Genomic DNA, 23,940 nt, shown 5'->3' on the forward strand with positions numbered 1-23,940 from the left:
ATGCTCTGTAAGGTCTCCCTCCCCTAGCCCTACTCCCCTTAGGCTGATCTCCCCTCCTGAACTCTTCTTGGATCTTCAATACACTTTGAAGAATCATCCTTCCCTTGGCGGGGGATGGGTGTGGGGTAGGGGTGTCTTTCCCTGAACCTGTATGAGCCTCTTCCCTCCCCATTCTCAGTACCAGAGCTCCCTAGAGGTGAGTGGTTCGGGTGGAGTCTTTAGGGATCTTTTTCCATCATTCAGCCCTGTAACTTAACTGTTCCTATCAAACTCTACACAACGAATCTAGAGTCTCTGTTGCCAATCATTCCACCAACAATCAGCCCAACACCGATCATTTATATCTCCATCGAATGCCGCAAAGGCTGGGGCGGCCAGCTTCTCCACTCGCTCAGGGCGTGGCCCAACCTCCTGGTTGGCTAATGAGATCTTAGGAGCCCCTCAAGCTGCTTTCGATGCAGTCCAAGCTACCCAGGCATGCATCAAACTCGAGTGAATGCAGTTGTGCACTGCACAAGCACATTCCCAGGGCCACTAGACCCTGTTAATACTCCTAGTGGAAAATAAGAATAAACGAAATCCTCACAAGGGAGACTATTACAGTGAAACTGTTTCTTCTTTGTGTAACAATGTCCCTCCCACTGATCGGTTTACAGCGAGCCCACCAGGACTGCTTTCTGAGAAGGCTTGATTGACCTAGGAACAGAAATCTGGAAAACGTGATGCCCAAGGTTTGTGATAGGCAGAGGGTGATGCAGGCTAGGCTGAGCTGTGTGCCCGGTGTCTCAAGACCGATGTGTAGCGCAGGTAGCTGGCCCACAGTGTGAAAACTGGACTCTTAGTCCTCGGGAGGTTAGCAAAGCCAACAGAAAACAGAGACGGCGCCTAATAGGGCACCCCCTCCCATCTCTGACCCTAATCTACTAATCAGAATTGCGTCCCTTGCACTGGCAGATCTTTCTACTTAGTGTAGGGATGCCAAGGATGAAGGGAAAGGAAGGGTTCAGCCTGTAGGGCTCGGCAGAACTGAGTGATCCCTGATGCCTGGGCGGCATCGACACTGCTGGATACACCGACTAGTAAAACATGCAAGACATGTTCCGGGAGCAGGATTCTGGGGACCTGAGAGCAGCCCTTGCTAACAGAATTGGTTCGGACTCAGAACTGGTATCCGCTTGCTCCAGGCCGAAAGATACAGAAGGAAGGCAAGCTGAGGTCTGGGACCAGCTTTTCCCAGGGGACTGGGCGGGGCAGGCTCCGGGCCACGGAAGCGATAACCAAACCAACCTGCAGCGAAACCCTGAGAAGGGGCTGGAGAAACCAGCCCGACGCAGGAACGCTCCCCAGCCCGCGTCGCGGCCAGCCTCCCGGCCTTGCACTTCCTCCCGGGCCCAACAGGGCGGCGAAACTCCCGGGACCCCAGCCGAATTCCTCCGGGAGGCGACATTAGGGCGGGCAGCCCCAGGCACCGAGCCAAACCCAATCTGGGCTCAAAATGACCCCCGCTTTCTCCCCGCCCCGGGAACCGCACTGGATGCGCAGCACACGGCACTCAGGGCCCCGTCCCCCCACCTCCACCCCGGCACCTCGTCGGCATCCCTGCCAAAAGGCCAAGGAAGTCAGGAATCCACAGTGCCGCGTCATCCCCGAAGGCCACAGCCACGACGTGGCCTCTGCTTTCCCCTCCGGCCGCCCACAAAACTGGGTGCTAGCACTGCTGGCCCTCGGGCGCCCGCTCCACCTTCTCCGGGGCCCCGCACTGGCTCCGCCCGGCCCCGCCCCGCACACTCACCTGCGCCGGCTCCGGGCTGGGCGCACCGCCGCCTCCCTGCTCGGATCCGAGTCCACACCCGGGGAACTAGGCAAAAAGGGGGCCCTCGTCGGGAGCGGGCCCGATGGACGGAACTTGAGGCGCGCCCAGGTGGAGCCGAGGGCGGCGCCCCAAATCTCCAGGACCCTGGCGGGAGGAGGCGGCGCCGGAGCGCGGAGCCCAGCGGGGGAACAAAGAGGAGCCGGGATGGGGCCGCGCGCTTCCTGGGTGTCGGGTGACAGGTCTGCAAGGGAAGGCCCCGGCCGAGCCACCTGAGGAGGAGCCTCTTCCACGCGGCAGGCGGGGTAGGGCTGGACGGGCACCGGACCCCAGAGGCAGACGAACGGGGTGCACCAGGTGTGACGACCGCGTCCGAGGAAGGAGGCTGGCGGGCTCCGGCGCCGAGACCCCGGGGCTCGACGGAGTGCAGAGATAATGACTCCGGGAGGGTTTTACCGCCCCCAGCGCCCCGCCCGCCCCCCGCGCCGCGCCATTGGCTCAGGTGCTGTGAGGCGGGGGAGGGACGGGAGGCGGACCGAAGATGATTCACCTTGAAGGTTGCTCCGGTTGGTGCGCGTCGCAGGGCACGCCCGACCGGGACTGCGGATACGTCGCGAGCCCCGCCCGTTCGCCCGACCCAGCTGGGTTTGGCCCCCAGGGGGTCCCGCTGCCCACTTTCTGTTCTAGCCTCCTCCCTTGGGCTGGGGTGCCGCCGGCCGAAGTGCGCCCCGATGCCCTACCATCCCACCTCCCTATGAACCCCTTGCTAGCCAAGGTGTGTTGTAGCACGGCAAACTTGGAAATCCGACTCTGGGCTGGGGGAGGGGAAGTGCGTTTGGAGGCCAGGAGTTACCGTGGGACCACACTGGACGGTTCTCGGCAGCCCGAGAACTGGCCACAGTCGGTTCTGCCTCGGTGGGAGCACCTGAGGGTACAGAGTTGGAGTGGGCACCGGAGGCTTGCCACGCGTCCTAACCGTCCCTTGCCCTAGCCCTGAAGCCTCACAGGTGTCTGGCCGCCGCCGCCGCCGCAGGGAACAAAGACCGCTTGTCCCGGAAGGGGGAGGGGAAGGGAAGCCGCCCCCAGACCCTTTCCCCATCTCCAGTCCTTCCCCTCCACTACCGCAGTGGGTCCCCCGGGAGGGGGCGGGGCCATCTGGGGCGAGGACCAGGATTAGATCCCTAGGACCCTTCTTAGCTAGGATGCCACCCCAGAGCCTTTGGAGAGGGGCCAAGTTAAGGTACACCCTAGCGGTCCCGGTGGAAGTGGCCTCTTCCTTCTTCCTAGCATCCTGAGACCAGAGAGTGCCCTCATCCCCCTCCCCTGCTTCAGGCGCACTCCCATTCCCTGCCGCGCCCGGCTGCCCCAGACGGCAAGCACAGTTCAAAACCAGATTAAAATAAAACGTTAATCCGCCTTCCTCCCTTTTAGCTCCTAGTTCTCCCAATGAATCCGGGCAGGTCTGACCGCCTAGAAGCCTCTAAAACCGGGGGTGGGGGTGGGGTGGGGCTTAGCTGACGTTCCCACCAAACTAAAAGGCCTTTGCGCTGAGATTGAAAACCTTGAGCTCAAACGAAGGAAATGGATTAGGGGAACCGAGCCCCTGGATTCCTCCCACCCCTGCTGTCTGCCAGGGTCCGAGAACGACGCTGCAAATACGAACCCTTCTAGATACTCAGCTCCGGGACAAGACCTGCTTCAGCCATGGATGTTGCAGACAGATGGCTCCGGAGGCAAGACCCACCCCAAGGCAGGAAGGCTAGGACCTGCTCATCCCTCTCCCCAGCACAGTTTGGGATGGGGCGTGATGCACCAGAACCGAACGGGAGGAGCAAGGCACGACCCAACAGACCTCGGAGGTGGGGGGTAACTCCACATTAACCCTTCCTGTCCCGCCTGCTTCCCTTCCATCCCTGTGGCCCTAAACCTCGCTGCCGGCCTGTATCTCCACTCACGCCCTACCTGGTCCCTAGGCCTGTCCGGCATCAGGCGGTCACAGCGCCGAGAGCCCGGACGCGCAGGCCACACCGGCTGCGAGTGGCCCCCTCGTCCTGCCGCGCCCCTTTATAGCATACGCCCCGCCCCCCGCGCCTCGCCTGGGCCCATTCACCTGCTGTCGAGAACCAGACACCGCAGAACGGAAAGCTAGCCGCTGGGCTGCGGGGTCCCGCCGTCGGGACTCGAAGGGCGGGGGACGCGGGTGAGATGGATCCGGTTTCTACCTTTCTTAAATGCTCTGTTGAAAGTCGAGACAGCACCCGCCCAAGAGCCAGCGTCGCTGGCTGCCCCCGCAGCTCACTTCTCACCCTGAGACCCCCCAGCCTCACTCTAGGAGGGGCCGTGAAATTGCACCCGCAAGGTCCTCATACATATTTTAGGTAGCAGGCTCGGCCGGTAACTGGAGCTGGACTGGAGTGCTGAGGGGGGAGGTCCCCAGGGACCAGATATCCCAGATCGCTTACAGCTCCGGGCTCTGGTCGGAGAAGAGCTCGGACGAACCCAGGTCCCCACTTTGCTGGCCTGCCGAGTGTACGTACCCACGGCTGCATGCAAGTATCCTACCCTTCCTCCAGCAGATCCAAAGTGTGACCACGAGCTGCGGCATTCCCCACCTACAGAGATCCCTCCCTTCCAGCGGCCAACGACCCACTCGGGCCAGAGCCGTGCTGTTAGAGACCTGTAGTTTTGTTTCCTGACTCTGGATCACGGTTTAAAAAGGGCCTTACTTACCCCCACCTACAAGATCTTGTGCTTAGGCTCTTGGACTTCAGAGCCTTACCTGGACCCTAGGGTAGTGGGGTACTGAGCGGCCAGCACGCCCTGTACCAGGGTAGGCAGACTTAGAGCTCCTGGTATCTCAGCGTGTCCATTATTCTTTCCCAACCGCTGCGCCCTGCAGTTTACCTAATTCCAACCCCTCACTCCCCCGTGATGGCCCCAATTGTGCGGAAAATGTTGAGTGAAGAGTTAAGCCTCAGGTTCCATCTCCCTTTCCACTAATATGCATCAGCCTCGGGGATAGGATTGCTGTGCAGGCTACAAGCCCCTCAACCAAACCGCTGAACGTAGTTCCACCCACTTCTTGGCCTCTTAGAAACAGTGGGGGGCCTCGTGCTTTCAGTTTTGGTCCTATGATCCAGCCTGTCTGTTTTGGTTGTTGTTGTTGATTTGTTTTTGTCTTTTGCCTTTCTGGAATGTTCAAAGCGGCTGTGTTCTGCTTATCATATGAATGTATGGTTTCCAGATTCTCTTCACCTCTATGAGCTTTGGTTTTCCCATTTGCAAAAATGGATAGCATGAATTCTACCTCTTGCCAGACCCTGCACTCTGGTTCTGCTATGGTATCTTAGATCCTTTGGAGATCTCCCTCCCCTCTTCCCACCGGGCCATTTATGGGATGTGGGCTTACTGTGTTGGCCCAGTACCGGTCCCAACTCCAAGGGTAGGGCTTTGCATCTAACTACTCATAGATAGAGTCTCAAAGGGCTGTTCAAAACCCAAGTAACTTGCTGTCTCCAAGGGCTGTGTTTGTGCCTCTGAGCATTTCTCTCCAAGAGGTTGCAGATACCTGTGAGTTTCTCCTGGAGCTCAGGAGAAACACTCCAGCTGCGGAAAGCACGGAGGTGCCCCACCAGAAAGAATGAAACACGCCCACAAAAGGAGATCCTCATAGGAATCCACATAGCTCTCAAAAGAACCAGAAGCGGGGCTGCCGGCGCACACCTGTAGACTCTGCCTGAGGGCAGCTGCCGCAAGAGGATCCCAGGTTAAGGCCAGCCTGGAATGCATATCGAGTTCCTGTTGCCCGATAAATTAATTAATTAGAGCATTCATTTAAATCGGCTAAATAGGATAGATATGTGGCCATATCTTGGGAATTATCTGGGCGTTCAATGAAACATGCAAAGGACACAGCGATTCCTGTTTGTGAAAAAAATTTATAAACCGGCTGAAGTGGGATACACACACATACACACACAGGACACATGACACCACATATATACATATACATATACACATATATACATATATATGTGTGTATATATATAAACAATTTATCTTTACAACTTGGTGGTCCCAAGTTAAAAAAGAAAAAAGGAAAGAAAAAGGAAGGAAAACCACTTTTTTAAATATAGAAAAGCAATTTATCTTTACAGCTTGGTGGTCCCGAGTAAAAAAAAGAAAAAAAGAAAGAAGGAAAGAAGGGGTGAAGTGCTTTAACATCACCTTTTTATGTTCTAAAAAAGTGGAAAATTTTAACTTTTCCCTTGATGTTTTTGTGATTTTTCTTGTGTGTTTTCTAGGCTGCGCCAAGCGAATTGTGTTGCCTATCTATGACCTTTTAATTACAAAGGAAACTCAAAAGTTGGTTAGTTTTTTTTTTTTTTTTTTTTTTATAACCCAACCTGTTTTGCGGCCTTGGAAGAGTGGCACCCGATAGTCCAGTTGCAGACCACCGGACTGGGGCTGCGGTAGCTCTCTGAACAGTTACCGTTCCGGAACCATCGCCCCGAACAAGGGCTGGGGGATGGGAGAGAAGCTTGGGAACCCCGTGGCTTTGTAGCTCGGGTCTCTCTCTTCCCTCTATCTGGAGACTGCCTGCCTGAGCTCCATCTCCGCTTTATAGAGTCTTGAACATCATTACCAAAGAATTTCTAACCCGAGTCAGCACAGACCAAGGTCGGCGAGAAGAGATGACCGCCTTTAGCCGGTTGCCTTGTGCGTAAAATAGACTGAAAAACCTCCGTAGCTGTTTCTGAAATGGGGAAGATGTTTCCGAAATTGGGGGGAAACTGAAGATGCTTGGCCCTGCAGTGGACATCTCACATTACGTTGTTCAGCTGGGGTTGGGGCACGCACACACACACACACACACACACACACACTCCGGGAAAGGGATCTACATGACTTACACCTCCCCACCCCGACTCCCCCCTGCGACCCTTCAGCATCCACTGCACCTAGAGAAGGGAAACATACCCGCCATGTATCAAGTTCAGAGTTCTTGGGTCCAAGGCTCAGAACCCCTGCAGTTCTTGGGGGATTGCCCCCCCGCGCCCCCACCTGCCCCAGCCCTCAACAGATTATCCAAAGGTCAACGATAATGCTTTGGCTCTGTTCCAGGTTTCACTCCCTAAATCCAAAGCAGAATTTTTGTTTTGTTTCTGTCTTTTGTTTGTTTTTTTGTTTTGTTTTTCGAGACAAGGTTTCTCTGTGTATCCTTGGCAGTCCTGCAACTCACTCTGTGGACTAGGCTGGCCTCGAACTCTCTCGGAGATCCATCCACCTGCCTCTGCCTGCTGAGTGCAGTGAACCAAAGCACAATTTAATTGTGCTGAATAATCTGCCTTCAAATCGTGTGAATGCATTTTTTTCACATTTGGACCTTTAGAAGAGTTAGCTCTTAAATGTCCCAAATTAAAAACAATAATCTGCAGTATTTATGAATCAGTTAACATATATTTGGGCATGGAGTGCTGGCACACACATACCTATAATCACAGCACTTGGGAAGCAGAGGCAAGAGGATCACCACAGCCGGCAGCAGTGGCACATGCCTTTAATCCCAGCTCTTGGGAGGCAGTGGCAGGCAGATTTCTGAGTTCGAGGCCAGCCTGGTCTACAGAGTGAGTTCCAGGACAGCCAGGGCTACAGAGAGAAACCCTGTCTTGAAAAAGCAAGCAAGCAAGCAAACAAACAAAACAAAACAAAACAAAAGGAGGATCACCACAAATTCCAGGCCTGCCAAGAACTCTTTTGAGGCCCTCCCCCTCCCCCACTCCAAGGGGGCTTGTCACTCTACTTTGTGACCTTTCTGAGTTTGTCTGTGAAATGGGAGCTAACACAAATCAGAGGACAGTTGTGAACATCTAATTAGACAATGTTTTTCTAAAGTACTTTTTTTTTTAAGACAAGGCACATTTTTTTTTCTTCTAAGACAGGGTTTCTCTGTAGCCCTGGCTGTTCTGGAACTCACTCTGTAGACCAGGCTGGCCTTGAACTCAGAAATCCGCCTGCCTCTGACTCCCAAGTGCTGGGATTAAAGGTGTATGCCATCACCGCCCAGCTCTCTTTTTTAAATTAATTTATTATATGTGAGATATTAGTACACTGTAGCTATCTTCAGACACTCCAGAAGAGGGGGTCAGATCTCATTAAGGATGGTTGTGGGCCACCATGTGGTTGCTGGGAATTGAACTCAGGACCTCTGGAAGAGCAGTCAGTGCTCTTAACCCTCTTAACCACTGAGCCATCTCTCCAGCCCGACAAGGTGCATTTTCAACTGACTTGTTTTGTTGACTTCATTGTTTGTTTTGGTTTTAGCTCCCAGTCACACACATTCTAGGAGATGAGGTTGTCTGAGACTGCCAATGCTCTCCTTGGTGTGAAGGAGTCTCTCATTTCCCGAGTCACAGGGTTTTAGCTCACTTTTCTGTGTGCAACCTGGTGCCTTGCAATCCGTCCCTGCCCCCCAAACTCTGTTGCTTTCAGCCTGGTGTGTTCACAGTGCTGTTTTCAGCTGTGTGACCGGGTGTCTCTCCCAGTTGCAGGAAGCCCCTCAGGCTCCCAGGGCTCTGTGAGTGAGAAAGTGTAGAGTCCTTCTCATTCATGCTGGAGTTGCCCGGGAGTTGTGTTGTTCAATCTCGACGTTATTGCTCTCTTTGTTTTTGCAGATGAAAGACCCGAAGCCCCAGGTAGGCCCGTAATTGCAAGCAGAGTGGATACCAGTGTCCAGATCTTGAAACACCAGCCCAGGAATCTTTCCTCTAGGAGGGGGAGCAAGGTCCAAAATGAAGTCGGGAATGAGAGATTAAAGGACTCCAAGGGTCCCATAGGGAAGCCCTACGCCCTTCCTTGAAGAAGCTACCCCAGGAACTGCAGAGATTTTTCTGGGGACATCCCTGAGGATGGACTGCATCAAAAGATTATTTTAGTGCCCTAGTTGTAGGTCAATATCCTCTTTAGCCCCAGGGTCGATGCAGGGCCTCCCAGGAAGAAGGGTGTGAGAAATCATCTAGGGAGCAACTAGGAAGAGAGAGGGAGCAGTCTGAGATGGGACTAACAGCTCAGCAAGGGCATCAAGAATTTCTGAAGCGCTATAATCACTTTGCTCTGCTCGCCAACTTCCACTAAGAAAGGGGACACTTCTTAGTGGTGGGTGCCGATAGTCGCAGTGGAAACGTTGGCCGGCCCTCCCTCCTTAGACCCGCTTAGGCCAGCGCCGTCCTCAGCAGCTGTCAGCTCTGCCCTGAGGGAGGCAAACAACCTTTGCTCCGTATCAAGGACCTCGAGCTGCTAGGAGCTCAATGTGGAACGGAGCCTGGTTTCAGATTCCTGGGTGGGTTGGGTGTAGGGGGAAAATGACCGCCTCAGTCCTTTATCCCAAACCCTTAGGGATAAAACTCCAACGGAAGGAAAGGGCCACACCCATCTTCCCCGCCTAGCTTCAGGAAAGGTTATCCTTGAGTCTGTGTTTGAATGATGGGGTAGGGATGTCACAGGGAAGTTACCAGGAGCAGTCCTGGGATTCTACAGCAGTGACAGAAGACACACCCTTGATCTGTCTCTCCGTGGTAGCCTCTGCTCTGTGTGACCGCTTTAGCTGACAGGACCTCAGCCTGGGACTTGTCATTTCAAGGGACTTCTAGGGGAACACCCCCACCCCAACCCCCATCCGCACGTGCCTTTTTTCTTTGTAATCTCCATTGTCCTAGGCATCAGCTATGGGCAGGTTCCACATCTGGAAACTGGGGGCTGGAAGAAAGTTCTGGAATCAGACCTGGTTTTCCAGTGTTGGTTTTCCTCCAGTCCCCAGCTTCCTTTTCCAAGGCACACTGTAAGAGATGTGTGGTAGCCTTGGAGCAGACAGCTGGGCTACAGGGACTGTGCTGTGCTAGCTGTCTGAAGACACTGATAACACAGGGCCTGACCTTGAGGGGATTCCCGGATGCACTTGCTCACATGTATGTTCTCTTTCTCCCCTCTGAGAAGAGGGGGGCATTCTGCCTGTTTTTCAAATGAAGACACGGAGGCTCAGAGGAGTGAGACTCCCTCTGTGTGCCACACAGTATGGGACAATAGATGTCTAGTCATTGAATTACTACGGCCTCCCGGGAGTTGAATCGTCCAGTCCTTGAATTCTATCACACACCAGAGACTGTGTAGGCCTTTAAGCTCATATTGTCCTATGGACATGAGGACATATGTTGAAGAAACTTACTTCAAGACAGACCAAATGGCTCTGGAAACTTCCAGCAGCTGCATGGCTGGGGATAGAGGGAAGCTCTCACTGAAGGACCAGCAAACTCAATAAAGCCAGTCAGTGGGGACAACCTGCCTTGGAGCTTAATCTTACCTGTGGAGCCTTTGTGGGTTTGACCAGAAAACCCCACGCAAGTGACAGAAGGAATCTGGGCTGGAAGCTCTCCCCCTTGCTTCTCTTAGAGCACTAGAAGCTGCCCTTCCTTGGGCCCATGTCCTGGGCTCACTTCCATTCTCCATGTTGGAGCTGGGGAAGTGCCCACTTCACTTCATTGTGTCTGCCACACATCAGAGCCTCAGCCCCAGGCCTCTAGCCAGCTGACGGGGTCTCTTTAAGAAATTGATTTCCACAAGTCCCTAAAGTGTTTCTTCAGCAGCAATCTCCTACCGCCCAGCCTCTCTGCCCCATGAATGATTTAGCATCTTGGAGGGGTCTGCCGGCTTCCTCTGCAGTGGAGGCCTGTGGCCGTGACATCACCAGTCCTCCACCTGCTGATGGATGGTCTTTGCTGCTCTAATGGTGAGGAGAGTGCAGAGCGCCGGCTGGGAGGAAGTTAGCTGTAAGTCTCCATCTGTCTGGCTCCACAGACTTCTGGTTTGGGGGTCTTACTGATGGGCCAGCTAGCTAATTGCCCTCAGAATTCCTAGAGTAAGGGCCTTGGTCCAGCTCTGTGCCCCCAGCCCAGGGAGAACCAAGCCCATTTCGGAGCAAGGTTTATCTTTCCTAACATGTTACAGAGAAAAGAATAATATCGGTGTTGTGACCCTTTGCTTTGGGAACAGGGTACCTACATAGAAGTGCATGCATGCACACATCTCCACCGTTTTCAAAAACCTCAGAAAGTTCACCAGTATGCACCACCTACATCTTTCTTGCTATCCAAGAGGCTCATTTTTTTTTGGTTTTTTTTTTTGTTTTGTTTTTTTGTTTTGTTTTGTTTTTCAGAGATTCCATCTGGAACTGACAGAGAACAGCTGGTCATTCCTGGCCATATGCTAACCCTCCAAGCACACATGTCAAAAGAGAGCAGCCGTCTCTGAGTCTCCTCTCTGCACTCTCCTCTAAACCTGAGTAACCCCAGCTTGACAAATTCCACCAGCCTTCATGGAAACATCTTTGCTAGGCGGCACCCAGCCCCCCAGTTTCTGCAGGGTTGGGAAGGTGGAGAAGGTTGCAGGAGTGGGTCTCATCTGGCTGCTCTGCCTACCTTGGGGGTAGGTGTGACTTTTAAGAGTCATTTGTCCTACTTCAAAGTAGATTTCAGCTGGCCTCTCTCCAGAGGTATCTCCTTGGCTAGTAAGTTTTCTATCATTGTTCCAGGCCAGGTTCTCATTCAGGAAGCAGAGGCAGGTGAATCTCAAGGTAACCTCAGTCTATACAGCAAATCCTTGGCTAGTCCAGGCAGCATAGTGAGATCATCTGGGGAAGAAACAAGACAAATCCAGGATGTAGAGCTGGAGGGATGGCTTGTATATGCAGGGGCTACAGATGCTGCACCTGGTAAAACTTAGTAAGCCTGACCACCTGAGACCAGTCCCTAGCACCCATGGCAAGATGGAAGGAGAGAACAGTCCAGGCACTTGCTATGTAGCTCAGGCTGACCTCAAACTTGTAGCAATCCTGCCTCATCTGCCAAGTGCTGGGATTATAGGTATGAGCTGTGCTTGGCTAGAATATTTTCCATGTTTCTCAGCCCTCTGCAAGCAGGAAGATCTGACACTCAGTGGCTGGATACAGGGTCAGACCTGAGCAATTGCTCACTTTTCAAGCTCCCTCAGAAGGCAGCAGGGAGGAGCTCAGCCCTTGGCTGCCTCAATGCCAGTTTGAAAAATGTTCCTTTTCTGTTCATAAAGGACTTCCCTCATAGGCCATTGCATCTGCTTCTCAAGGTCTTGGGCTTCACAGGTGAAAGAAGGAAGGCACAGGGAGGCTCTGTGATTTGTCCAAGCCCCGGGACTTGTGAGTGGCAGATCTGAGGCTTGAACCAGAGTTCCTGTGTCTCTGATTTTGCCACTTGTCCCTGAGGAGGAGACTCAGCTGAGCCCCAGCTCCTCTGTCTGGGCTGAGGGACTCCACCAGCCTCACTAGCAGGGATACTAATTCTGTTCCTCGTTGTGATGAAACACAGAAACCACTCGAGGAAGGTAAGGTTTATTTTGGCTCACAGTTTACAGGGACACAGTCCACAAAGGCAGGAATGGCAGGAGCAGCCCCAGGGCAGCAGGAGCTTGTGGCTAGGGTGCCTCACCATTTGGTGAACAGGAAGCAAAGAGCTCAAATTGGAGCCAGAGGCAGGGGCCCTTCCAGGCCTACACCCAGTGGCTCATGCTGCCAGCTGGGGACCAGGACAAACACAGGGACCCGTGGGTGGGGACATTCCAGATTCAAACAGGAGGAACCTTTGACCCTGGGTTGGAGCCAGCCCCAACAAGTTCTCACTGACCTCACTTAGACCTGTTCTACTCATATGATGACACTGAGCATGCCTGTGACCTTGCAGGTAGCCCTCAGCCTTGAAGCTGAAAACCCAAGCCATCCCACCCAATGACCCTGTTTCTGTTTGCCGCTCCTTCTACTTCCCTGATAGAAATTCAGACTCTGGGCGGTAGTGGTTCATGCCTTTAATCCCAGCACTCCAGAGCCAGAGGCAGGAAGATCTCTGTGAGTTTGAAGCAATAGACCAACCTGGTCTATTGTAGGGAGTTTGTGGACAGTAGGGCTATGCAGAGAAACCCTGTTTTAAAAACCAAACACTTAGCAGTGGTGGCTCATGCCTTTAAATCTCAGCCTTCAGGAGGCAGAGGCAGTCGGATCCCTGAATTCGAGGCCAGCCTGGTCTACAAATCCAGTTCCAGGACAGCCAGGGCTGCATAGAGAGACCCTGTCTAAGAAAAACAAACAAAACAAACCCCAGGGTGAGGGAAATTTCTTACTCTCTGGATTTACCTGCTTTTCATCACATCTAGGTGCGTGTGTCGTTAGAACCATTCTACAGAAACTTAAAAGGCCTAATCACTTGGCCACTCATCTAGGAAGGAGTAGGAACAGGATCCAGTTGAATTCCATAGCAACCCTTTGTCTACCACGCACAGCTGAAAGTGTGGGCTCCCTGGATGACTTATGGCAGTTAGGGAGCCCAAGACTCTGAACTCTCCATCGTCTCTATTTGGCCTACCTATCTGACTGTGCTGGTGGTACCTGCTGGTCACAAAACAGTGGATTCCAAACCCTTTTCTGGAGCATATCTTCAAATCCAGCATCAGCTTCAGTCAGAGGTTCTCTCCTCCAAAGGGTAACAGCAACAGCCAGAGATGGTTCATCCCTTTGGACATCACAAAGCCCACTGTGATGCAGGAGTTTGTAACTGAACTGGTTGAGGTTCCAGGGGCCTGGATGTCAGCTTTATGGGTCCCTGCCACCCCTGAGAAGAGAAGAGACAGGCAAGGAAGGTGTGCTACTCCATTAATGACCAACCTCCTGAAAGCTATTAAGACATATTTCATTCGTTACTTTTCTAGCTTAATGCCTTCTTTCAGTAGAGCCCCAAGAACCCATCCCGTAGTGAAAGACCACAGAAAAAAGCTATTCACCTGAACGGTGGTGGCTCACACCTTTAATCCCAGCACTCGAAGCACTGCAGAGGCAGGGGCAAGCAGTTCTCTGAGTTTGAGGCCAGCCTGATCTACAGAGTAAGCTCAGGACAGCACAGCCAGGGCTACACAGAGAAACCCTGTCTCGAAAAACCGAAGGAAGAGAGAGAGAGAGAGAGAGAGAGAGAGAGAGAGAGAGAGAGAGAGATTGATTCACAAGAAAAGAATCAGTGCCCCTCAGAGCTCCTAGGGACTCAACCACCAACCAAGGAGTACACATGGTAGGACTGATTGTTCTGGCGGCATGTGTATAGTAGAAGATTGCAAAATCAATCATCAATGGGACGAGAGGTCCTTGGCCCTGTGAAGGTTCTGTGCCCCAGTGTAGGGGAATACCAGGGCCAATAAATGGGAAAGGGTGGGGTGGCAAGCATGAGGAGGGGGGAGACAACAGGGGTTTGTTCTTGTTTTTGTTTGTTTGTTTATTTGTTCCTGGGAGGGAAAACTGGGAAAAGAAAAATCATATGACATGTAAATAAAGAAAATATCTAATAAAAAAATATTAAAAAAAAAAAAAAAGAATCAGTGCTACCCCAGGAGAAGTACAAAGCCACTCTGAACCACACCTAATCACACCTAATGTGGAGGTGGTGGCTAATTCTTCTGAGCTGAGAGACATAGTGACTCTAGCTTTCTCAGTCACTCTTCAAGGGTCAGCTCACATTTTTCCTCTACCTGAATGCCCATGGGGTGTAAGAGGACTGGATGTTAGCCACAGACAGCATCTAAGCTGATGTTGCAGGAGATCCTCTTGCAGTCAGAGAAACACAGGCTTTCCCAGAGAGGCCCAGCATGAGTGGGGTTTGAGTGTTCATGGGCTCTACTCGACCCCTGTCTGCAGCACTGTGGCATTATAGCCTGCCAATGACAGCCCCTTTTCACTGAGATAACCTGGGAACCATTGCCTAGTGGGTCTTCCTAGGAGTACAGCCGATACTTCACAGCAGAGCCTATCACCTTGTGTTCTTTCCCTCACAACTCATTGTGTTGGGGGGGGGGGGGCTGTCAGGAGGCTGGTGAGAGGCCAGCAGAGGCTGCTTCTCACAGAAACTATCTGTGCACAGGATAGAGTTACTTGTATCAAGTGATCGAGACTTTTAATCCACTTTGTAATCAAACAGGGCAGCAATTGGGCCCCGGTGAGCTTGAGATGAGAGTATGGCTCCATCCACTGCACAGACAGGGAAACTGAGGTGAGGGTAAGATTGGAAGTAATCCATTTAGGCCAGCACACAGGAGAGAGCTGGGCTCCCAGGCCAGCCGGCACCTCTACACAGGGTGCAGAGGCGCGGAGTGAGGCGGCACATAGGCACAACTCACCTTGCCAGCTCAGGATGGGCTGCCATGGGCATTGCTGTTGTCTGTGATGTGTCTCTGGGATCTCCCAAGACTGTGGAGTTCTTTTTTTTTTTTTTTTTTTTTTTTTTTTTTTTGCAGGCAAGCTCATAACACATCTGTGCCATCTGAGCATGCCCAAGAACTTGAGTTTCTAGAATTTGGGTTTCATCTGTGACTGCAGACTGATTGAGGAAAGAGCCACCGGTTGCCTTAAATTCTTGCATGTGTGCATGCGTGTGTGCGCACGTGTGTTCTCATGTTTTCAAAAGGATATTGCATGTATTATTCTATCCTTTCCCACCTTATTCTCTTAAGACTATTCTGTCACTAAACCCATAGTTTGGCTGGCAGCCAGCAAGTCCCAATGATCCTCCTCTCCTCTCCCCTAGTAGTGCTGGGGTTGCAGGTGTGAGGGTCCAAGTCTTGCTTTTTACCTGAGTTCTAAAAATTTGAATTCAGGCCCTTATATTTACACAGGTGTTCTTCCCAATGAGTTATCCCTTCCAGCCCTGGGATTTTTTTTTTTTTTTCACCCAGCTTCAGATAGCTAAGGTACTCCCGGGTCTCTGAAGGTGCTATGCCATCTCAGTAGTTTGGGGATCTCCCCATCCACCAGCACCTCTTTTTATCCCCTCAAGTCTCATATATACTAGGCTGGCCCTGAGCTCCATAGGTAGTGGAGAATGACCCTGAACATCTGATCTCCCTCCCTTCATCTTCCCAGGGCTTAGATGACAATGACAGGCTTAGGCTACCACACCAAGTTTGCTTTGAGTGACATCTGTGAAGCTGGGGACAATGGGACTGACTGTGCTATTCATTTCATTTATTGTAACTCAACATGAGTAAGTAGTAAGACATGAAAGGTTGCTTAAGTCAAACATGCTAGATACTCATAAGGAGCAACATCACACACATATTCCAGCCAGAGGCCAGAGTAATGAGAGAGCATTTGAAGTCATGACATGGGGCCTGAGTCCTGGAGCCACAACTGCCTCTCTGGACCTCAGAACATATTCTTTGATTATTAAGATACAGGCATCGAGGGCTGTGGGGTGGGGTGGAACCAGAATACTTGTGTAGCTTGCTGGGTTCCATACGAAAATAAAAACAAGATTCAGAATTCTTTCCTGCCTCTGCAGTCTATACTGTTCCAAGAGTTGCTTGGCTAGGGTAATTCCCTGGCTGCCCGCCCCCCTCCCCCATGCTTGGGCCCCTGGACACCCTTAGGAGAGGCCATGGTCCTAAAGTCACCAGTTGCCAGCAACCTCTCCTTGATAAGCCTACAGGCTCAGTCTACTGCAGCCCCTCTGGATGCTCGTTATACAGGCAGGGAAGGAGGGCAGTCTGGTGTCTGAAGCAGAGAGGCCCTGAGGAAGGGAATCTGTTGTCAGCATCTTTTCCTGGCACTGGAAGCAGCCTGGCCTCCCTGTTTCTGAGATGTAGCTGGATCAGCACCATTGAGGCCCTTTCTTAGCTGCTTGGAGATAACGGCGGCCAAAGAGGACACCCTGGAACCCTGTGGTTCCATACCATATAGAGCTAAGGGAAGCTCAGGCCTACGGGCCAGATGCAACACTAGACACTCCAAACTGGGATTTCCACGAGGACAGGGAATTCTGTAGGAACAGTACATCCCCTATTACTCAGGGCAAATCAAAAAACATTCATGGTTCATCTGAATTAAACTTGACTGACAATCTTGTATTTTTATGAATTAGATTCATATTTACTTATTTTCCTTTTTGTTTTGTTTTGTTTGTTTGTTTTTTCGAGACAGGGTTTCTCTGTGTAGCCCTGGCTGTCCTGGAACTCACTCTGTAGACCAGGCTGGCCTCGAACTCAGAAATCTGCCTGCCTCTGCCTCCCAAGTGCTGGGATTAAAGGCATGCATCACCACTGCCTGGCTAAAAACATATTTTAAGTAAATAGAATTACATCACATTCTTCTTTCCCTTTTGTACCCCAACTCCTCCCAGAAACCCCCCTTCAATACCTGCCATACCTTTCTTTTTTTAATCATATTCTCTCTTTTTTAAAAGATTTATTTATTTAATACATGTAAGTACACTGTAGCTGTCTTCAGACACTCCAGAAGAGGGCATCAGATCTCATTACAGATGGTTGTGAGCCACCATGTGGTTGCTGGGATTTGAACTCAGGACCTTCAGAAGAGCAGTGAGTGCTCTTAACCACTGAGCCATCTCACCAGCCCCAATCATATTCTTTAAAATTTATAAGACATTGTAACATTAAAAATGAGTACTATAAAAGTTGTTTGATATAAAACAACAATCAGTTGAACAGTCTTATATAGATGCTTGTCTACAGCAATACTGAAAATACATACGTTTTTCTCAATATAAATTTTAAATAACTCTGGCTCACTGAAGGGGCCAGGTTTCAGGGTTCAGGCCTTGCTCCCTTCCAAGGGGCCCTCTGGGGTGCACGCCTCTCAGCTGTAGCCATTCTCACCTCTGCTACTCAGAGACTCTTTCCCTGGGAACAGGTTAGGTTCACACCTTAAGGGATAACTACCCTCTACCTGGGGCGGAGGGGGATGGATAACCCTAATGCTCAGAATCTCCTCTCCTCCTGCAGAGGGTTGGCTGCAGCTGGGAGAAGGCCTTTACCAGACCTTTCCCCTCAACCCTGGGGCTCTAGAAGGGACCTCCCATTTCCTTCCTGCCCCAGGGAGCTGATAAAGTCCTGAGTGGCACAGGAAACATCCCTGATGCCTCTTAGCAAGTCTTACAGTAAGCAAGCTGTCTGCCTCCATTCCCCTCTGCTTCCTCTCCCACATGGGTGGGGCTAGTGTCTCTCCTTTGTCTTAATCTGGAATTTTTGGTTTGTTTGTTTGTTTGTTTGTTTTTTGTTTTTTCGAGACAGGGTTTCTCTGTATAGCCCTGGCTGTCCTAGAACTAGCTCTGTAGACCAGGCTGGCCTCGAACTCAGAAATCCTCCTATCTCTGCCTCCCAAGTGCTGGGATTAAAAGGCGTGTGCCACCACTGCCCGGCATAGACACAGGATCTTTAGGTAGCCCTGGCTAGCCTGGAACTCACAGGAGGCTAACCTGTCCTTGCCTCCACATTTGCCAGTCACGTTTGTATTTTATTTTACTTTTGCGTATTTAGTTTGTTTACATTTTTATTTGTTTGTTTGTTTGTGGGAGGGACACACACAAATGTGCAGTAAGTCAGAGGACCACCTGCTTCCTTCTACCTTGGGGGCGTGGCCCCGGAGTTCAACCCCAGGTCCTCAGTCTTGGCGGTAAGCGACTGATGAGCCATCTTATGGGGCTGTTTGTTTTGAGATAGGATCTCTCTCTAGCCTGGGACTGGCTCTTCTCGGGGACAATTCTCTTTCACATCACCACAGAGACGGAGGTCAGCTCTGACCTTTTGATCCCGTTACTTCCACCTCCCAAGGGCTGGGATTATAGGTGTGTGTCAGCATGCTCTACTTGAGAACTTACCAGACAATTTTGTTGGCTGTGGGCCTGGCTGTGAAGACAGCTGTCTGGTGACAGACTGGACAGAGGGAGCAGAAGGGCAGGAGGCAGCTGGGAGTCCTGGAAATCGATAGCAGAGCCCCTGAGGGGGGTGGCTACAGGCTGCCGAGAGAGGGACAGGAACAGGACTTCCTGGGAGGAAGGCTTCTAGAACTGTATGTATGTAGGGTTGGAGATGTGTGGTGGTGGTGGTGGGGGTATTGGGGGGGAGGTCCTCTGCTGGCTGAGGGCAGGCAGCATGGCACCATTGTGACTAGAGTAAAAGGACACTGCCCTGACTCCTGACCTCACGCCAGGTACTCCATCCTCTGACCAGGGCTGGACATGCAGTTTCTGGGTTTACCTGGCACATCTCAGGTTGGCTTCAGTTCTCCCCAACCCCTACCCCCTGCACTGAAGGGGAAGAGAGTGAAGGGGAGAGAGAGGCTGAGTTCCTGTCTTTTTTGTTTGTTTGTTTTGGTTTGGTTTGTTTTTTTTTTTTTTTCGAGACAGGGTTTCTCTGTGTAGCCTTGGCTGTCCTGGAACTCACTGTGTAGACCAGGCTGGCCTCGAACTCAGAAATCTGCCTGCCTCTGCCTCCCAAGTGCTGGGATTAAAGGTGTGTGCAGCCACCGCCCCGCTGAGTTCCTGTCTTAAGGGGTCCATGAAAGGAGCAAGGTGGCTGTCACTGTTTAGCCCAGGCAAAGTGCCTGCCTGTCTTACAGGCCTGGAGATGGGAAGGGAAATGAGGCCATATATGCAGAGTGGTCAACACATTCCTGGTCAGCATGTGAGGATCCTAGAGACTGGCAGCCAGCGGGATCTTATTCTCTGACGTGCCATGGGGCACCCCATCTGGATGTCTGTCAGGACAGGACCCTTCCTCCTTACGGGTATGAGTGAAACAGCGTGGGAGAGGCAGCCTCCTGAGCATGAACACAGCCTCAGAAGCTCCGCTGCTCAGCCATCGGGGAGAGCTGTCTCTGGCCTCTGGCCTGGGTCCTCAAGTGGTAGATACAGTGGGTGTGGAGGCTGGGGAGCCAGCCAGGCCTAGCCAGCCAGGAGGCACAAGATAATCACAGCGATTGCAGTGTTCCAGACTTCCTATGACAGGGCCGTGGTTGAGGGGCTTAAAGGATTCGAGAATCCACACTGAATCAGCAGGGTGGGGCAGGTGAGCCAGGGCTCCATCTTGGGATCTAGCAGTCCATGCTATCCTGCGCTGGAGAAGGGATCCAGGTCTCCTCCACAAAGAAGCTTTCATCTGTGGGGAGCGAGGGGATACAGGTGTCGGGCCGCAGGGGCAGCCTGGAACTGTGTGCCCAGGTTATCTTTGCTTATCAAGGGAGAACATGAAGGTATGCACAGGCATTCACTGTGCCCACCTGCTCCTGATGTTAATTTACCCATGCATGCACTCTGCGCCAACAATAAAGGAAATTGCTTTTGAAGTTGACAGAATCTGGGAAAGAAGCTCCAAGACAGGCTTGTCTCCTCCAGATGCAGCTGGGTGTGTAGCTATCATCAGGAGCCAGGAAGGGGCCTCCCAATCCCCACCGTTCACCCTTTGCCTGTGCCCCTCAGCCCTACACAGGCCTATGTGCCGAGGCTCTGGGATCAGGCCAAGAGACACTAAGCAGGACTTCTAGGGGAATGTCCGTAGGATGTGTATCTTACACCCACAGCACTGGAAGATGCTCTCAGTTACTTACCCTGGGGACCACAGGTTTCTTACCTCAGGGCAGGGCACTCCCTATCCCTATCTCTTATCCAAGAACTGAATCACTGAGAGACTCTCTGGAAGGAAGTATGTCCCAGCTCTGGCCAGGGTCTCTGGTGTCACACCTCCACTGTCACCATTCAGCTTGGGTCGGATCAGGGGCTGACCGGCCCCAACCTCTACTCCTCCCTCAGGGCCTCAGGGTCACCTAGACCAGCTTAGGTGGGAAACATACACACCTCACCCACGAAGGAATGAGGATGTTGACCTGGGATGCTGCCTCCAGCTTTCAAGGGGCTTACAGTCTGGAAGAGCTTTTCCCTGAGCAAGGGGGTGCCCAGAATCTATACAGCTGTCCTCCCCTATCTGACTACCTTCCCACGTCTGGCTCTGCCTCTCCTCTGTCTTCAGCAGTTCTGCATTAGAGCCAGCAACTTCCAGAGGCCGTCTAATTGATCCAGACAGTTGGGTGTTTGGCCCCATTGTGCTTTGAGAAGTGAGAGACTGAACACTATTGAACCCATGAAAGGCCTGTGAACAAGAAAAGTGTGAAAGCCTTCCTTCCAGGATACAGAACAGGATAGTGATGCCCAGAGGATTGTGCTCGGAGAAGACATGGAAACCCCAACCCCCTTCCCTAGTACCCGCCCTGGGCATCTCTCCCTCTGGCCATTCATCCCTCTCCTCTTCAGCTAACCAACCAGTCATAAACCAGGATTCACTGGATGCTGGGAGCCATTCTAGAAAATGATCAAATCCTTGGGGCTGGTATGGGAGCCTTAACCTATAGCTGATTGGTCAGAAGTACAGCCAACAATATGGGACTTGTGACTTTTGTCTGAAATAGGGATGCACTCTCAGCCTGTGGGATCTGTAACTATGTCCAGGCAGATAATGCCAGCATTGAGTCAAAACATAGAATTGTGTGACAAAACCCACATCTGGTTTCAGGAGCGTGTGTGTGACTGCAGGCAAGTGTGTATCCCTGAGGTTGCTTCCGCAGTGCCTTGGATCACCCTTCTCCAACTGTGCACAGCCTAGGTGACCTTGATGAAGTTCTACCCTACTCTAATCTTGTTCATCATTGGGGACAGGGTGCCCTAAAGCCTGAGATACCTGGACGTGAACTGACTGCAATTGGCTGGATCTAAGATGGCAGCCAGAGTGACTTTAGGTAACCTCTAACTTTGTGATAGCCCCATTGCCATGTTACTCGAAGCCAGCCTCCAACACTGGGCTAATTGATGACGGCAGAGACACAAAGATCTGAAAGAACTATGAAAGGAAAGTAAACAGTGGCCTTCACATTTCCAGAAAATCTGACCAGGAAGTGTGTGAACATCCTACCCTCTATGAACCTATCCTCCTTTTTCTTTTGGAACAGGGTCTGCTGTAGCCCAGGCTAGCCTCAAACTCACTATGTAGTGGAAGATGACTTATGCTCCTGATCTTCCCGCCTCTGTGTCCTCAGCGCTGGGAATATAGGCATGGACCACCACGCCACCATGTATCACTATCTTATGTGATCCTCATAGGACCTTATGTATGCTAGACAAGTTCTCCTTATTGAGCTACACTCCAGCTCTCTCCTACTCTATAATGTCCTGGTCCCTAATGAGACATGACATTGATTTTTGTCCTCTATCTCATACCTCAGCCAGGAATAAATCTCCTTAGTCTTTTCTTCACTCTGTGCCAAATTTGTTATTGGGCCTGCGATTCCACACAGGAAAATGACCCAGTTTGGGGTCAAACATTGGCATTAGTCCCCTGAGAACCCCAAAGGTACTCATGAAAAAAACCCTCAAACCTGCCACTCAGGCTGGTACAGTGGCACCCAGCTTTAATCCCAGCACTCGGGATTGAAGGCAGGTGAAGCTCTATGATTTTTTTTTTTAAAGATTTATTTTATTTATTTTATGTGTATGAGTACACTGTAGCTGTACAGATGGCCGTGAGCTATCATGTGTGTGGCTGCTGGAACCTCTGCCGGCCCCACTCGATGTAATTCACTGTAGTTGTCTTCAGACACTCCAGAAGAGGGCATCAGATCTCATTAACGGGTGGTTGTGAGCCACCATGTGGTTGCTGGGATCCGAACTCAGGACCTTCGGAAGAGCAGTCAGTGCTCTTACCCGCTGAGCCATCTCGCCAGCCCGAAGCTCTATGATTTTAAGGATAGCCCGGGCTACGTAGTGAGTTACAGGACAACCAGGACTGTGTAGAGGGACCCTGTCTCAACCAAACAAAAAGCCGAAACAACTAAAAACTTCTCCAACCACATCCCTTTGTTGGTGGCACAACTCACAGTAACCTGGAATAGATAGAACTCTTGCCCCACAGCCAAGCTACTTGAATCCCTTCTTCACTCTTCTTCTTCCTCATATCCCCAGAACTGCACCCCCATATAGTGGTCTGTGACCTCAATTCTGTCTTTCCAGAGTGTGTGTCTATGTAGATAGATAGATAGATAGATAGATAGATAGATAGATAGATAGATAGATAGATAGATAGGTAGGTAGGTAGATGGGTAGATGGGTAGGTAGGTAGCTGGTAGGTAGAAAGAAAGGTAGGTAAATAGGTAGACAGACAGATAGACAGACAGACAGACAGATAGAGTATAGAACATATACTCCATCTCTTCCTTTATACTCTCCTCTCAGATCCACAGGATGGAGGGCTAGGGAAAATAAGCACTTCTCATGCAAGCTGCGAGCGACTTATTGTAGTGGAGGGTGTGCAGTCAAGCTGCGGCTCCTCTGACTCCCCCCCATGAAGGGAATTGCTCACTGTGAGACTGTCCTGCTTTGTGCTGCTCCAACAGAATACTTGAGCCTGGGTAATTTATAAGCTACAAATTTACTACTTGCAGTTCTGGAGGCTGCAAATCCAAGGTTGAGAGGGACTTGCATCTGGCTGACTCTTCCAGCTGTGACAGCATGTGGAGGAAGGCAAAAGAGCAGGCATCCACCCGGGAATGCGTGACTTAAAAGCCTTTCTTCACTAACACTTCCCAAGCATGGTAGAATCACTTCTCAGTGGTTCTGGGCATGAAGTGCTCAGGGTGTGCTTTTTGAAGGACACGTTAAACCCTTAGCAGGGACACATTCCATTTGGTGCAACTGAAGGTGGAAGCAGATGTGACATGTCGTATGTGTGTAGGGGTCCGAGAAGAATCCATGGGAGTCAGATCTCTCCTTCTATTGAGAGGATCTTGGGTATTGAACTCAGGTCATCAGGTTTTTCAACAAGCTCCTTTGCCTGCTGAACCATCTCACTGGCCCCTACCTGGCCTATTTGAAATGTACATGTTTGTTATTGTACAGGTCAGCCCTGGGTTTGAGTTTGTCTGACATATCTTGTCTGCTCATTATGTCCCTCACACTGGCATCTTCCATGTGACTGTCACTGAAGTCGGCTGGGTTTCCATGGCATTCTGTTATGGCTTGTACAGTTTCACTTACCATGTCATGGTGATACCACCTTGATCTGCTGGGCTTTGTGAGGGTGAAGTGACTCTTGTCTCCTTCAATAATACAAGTTTTGTGGGAAATGCTTTGAGACTATGAAAATGTCCTGTTTCTCATGGAAACCCTAATTTGTTTATTTATAACAGTATAGACTCATGGACTGGGTGTACTCAATGGGCTCTCAGACCCTCATTTGTT

At 51.3% G+C, this 23,940-nt stretch overlaps 1 protein-coding gene and 1 long non-coding RNA gene across 2 annotated transcripts; one reads left to right on the forward strand and one right to left on the reverse strand.

Moving 5' to 3' along the window:
• The first annotated feature begins 1,004 nt into the window (after positions 1-1,004).
• Positions 1,005-3,229, forward strand: LOC116098041 (translation initiation factor IF-2-like). Its single transcript, XM_031380796.1, has one exon. The coding sequence runs from the start codon at positions 1,087-1,089 to the stop codon at positions 2,047-2,049; it is 963 nt and encodes a 320-aa protein (XP_031236656.1). The 5' UTR covers positions 1,005-1,086; the 3' UTR covers positions 2,050-3,229.
• A 6,266-nt stretch (positions 3,230-9,495) lies between these two features.
• On the reverse strand, positions 9,496-13,485 carry LOC116098042. The gene is made up of 3 exons (XR_004121676.1): positions 13,249-13,485; positions 11,281-11,492; positions 9,496-9,565 (listed from the first exon to the last, which is right to left on the reverse strand). It is a non-coding gene; the product is annotated as an uncharacterized LOC116098042 (long non-coding RNA).
• Between the last annotated feature and the right edge of the window lie 10,455 nt (positions 13,486-23,940).

The sequence above is a fragment of the Mastomys coucha genome, unplaced genomic scaffold (assembly GCF_008632895.1).
Source record: "Mastomys coucha isolate ucsf_1 unplaced genomic scaffold, UCSF_Mcou_1 pScaffold20, whole genome shotgun sequence".
Lineage (NCBI taxonomy): Eukaryota > Metazoa > Chordata > Mammalia > Rodentia > Muridae > Mastomys > Mastomys coucha.

Coding starts and splice junctions, on each gene's coding strand:
- LOC116098041 (XM_031380796.1), top strand. CDS start 1,087: ATGCAAGACATGTTCCGGGAGCAGGATTCTGGGGACCTGAGAGCAGCC.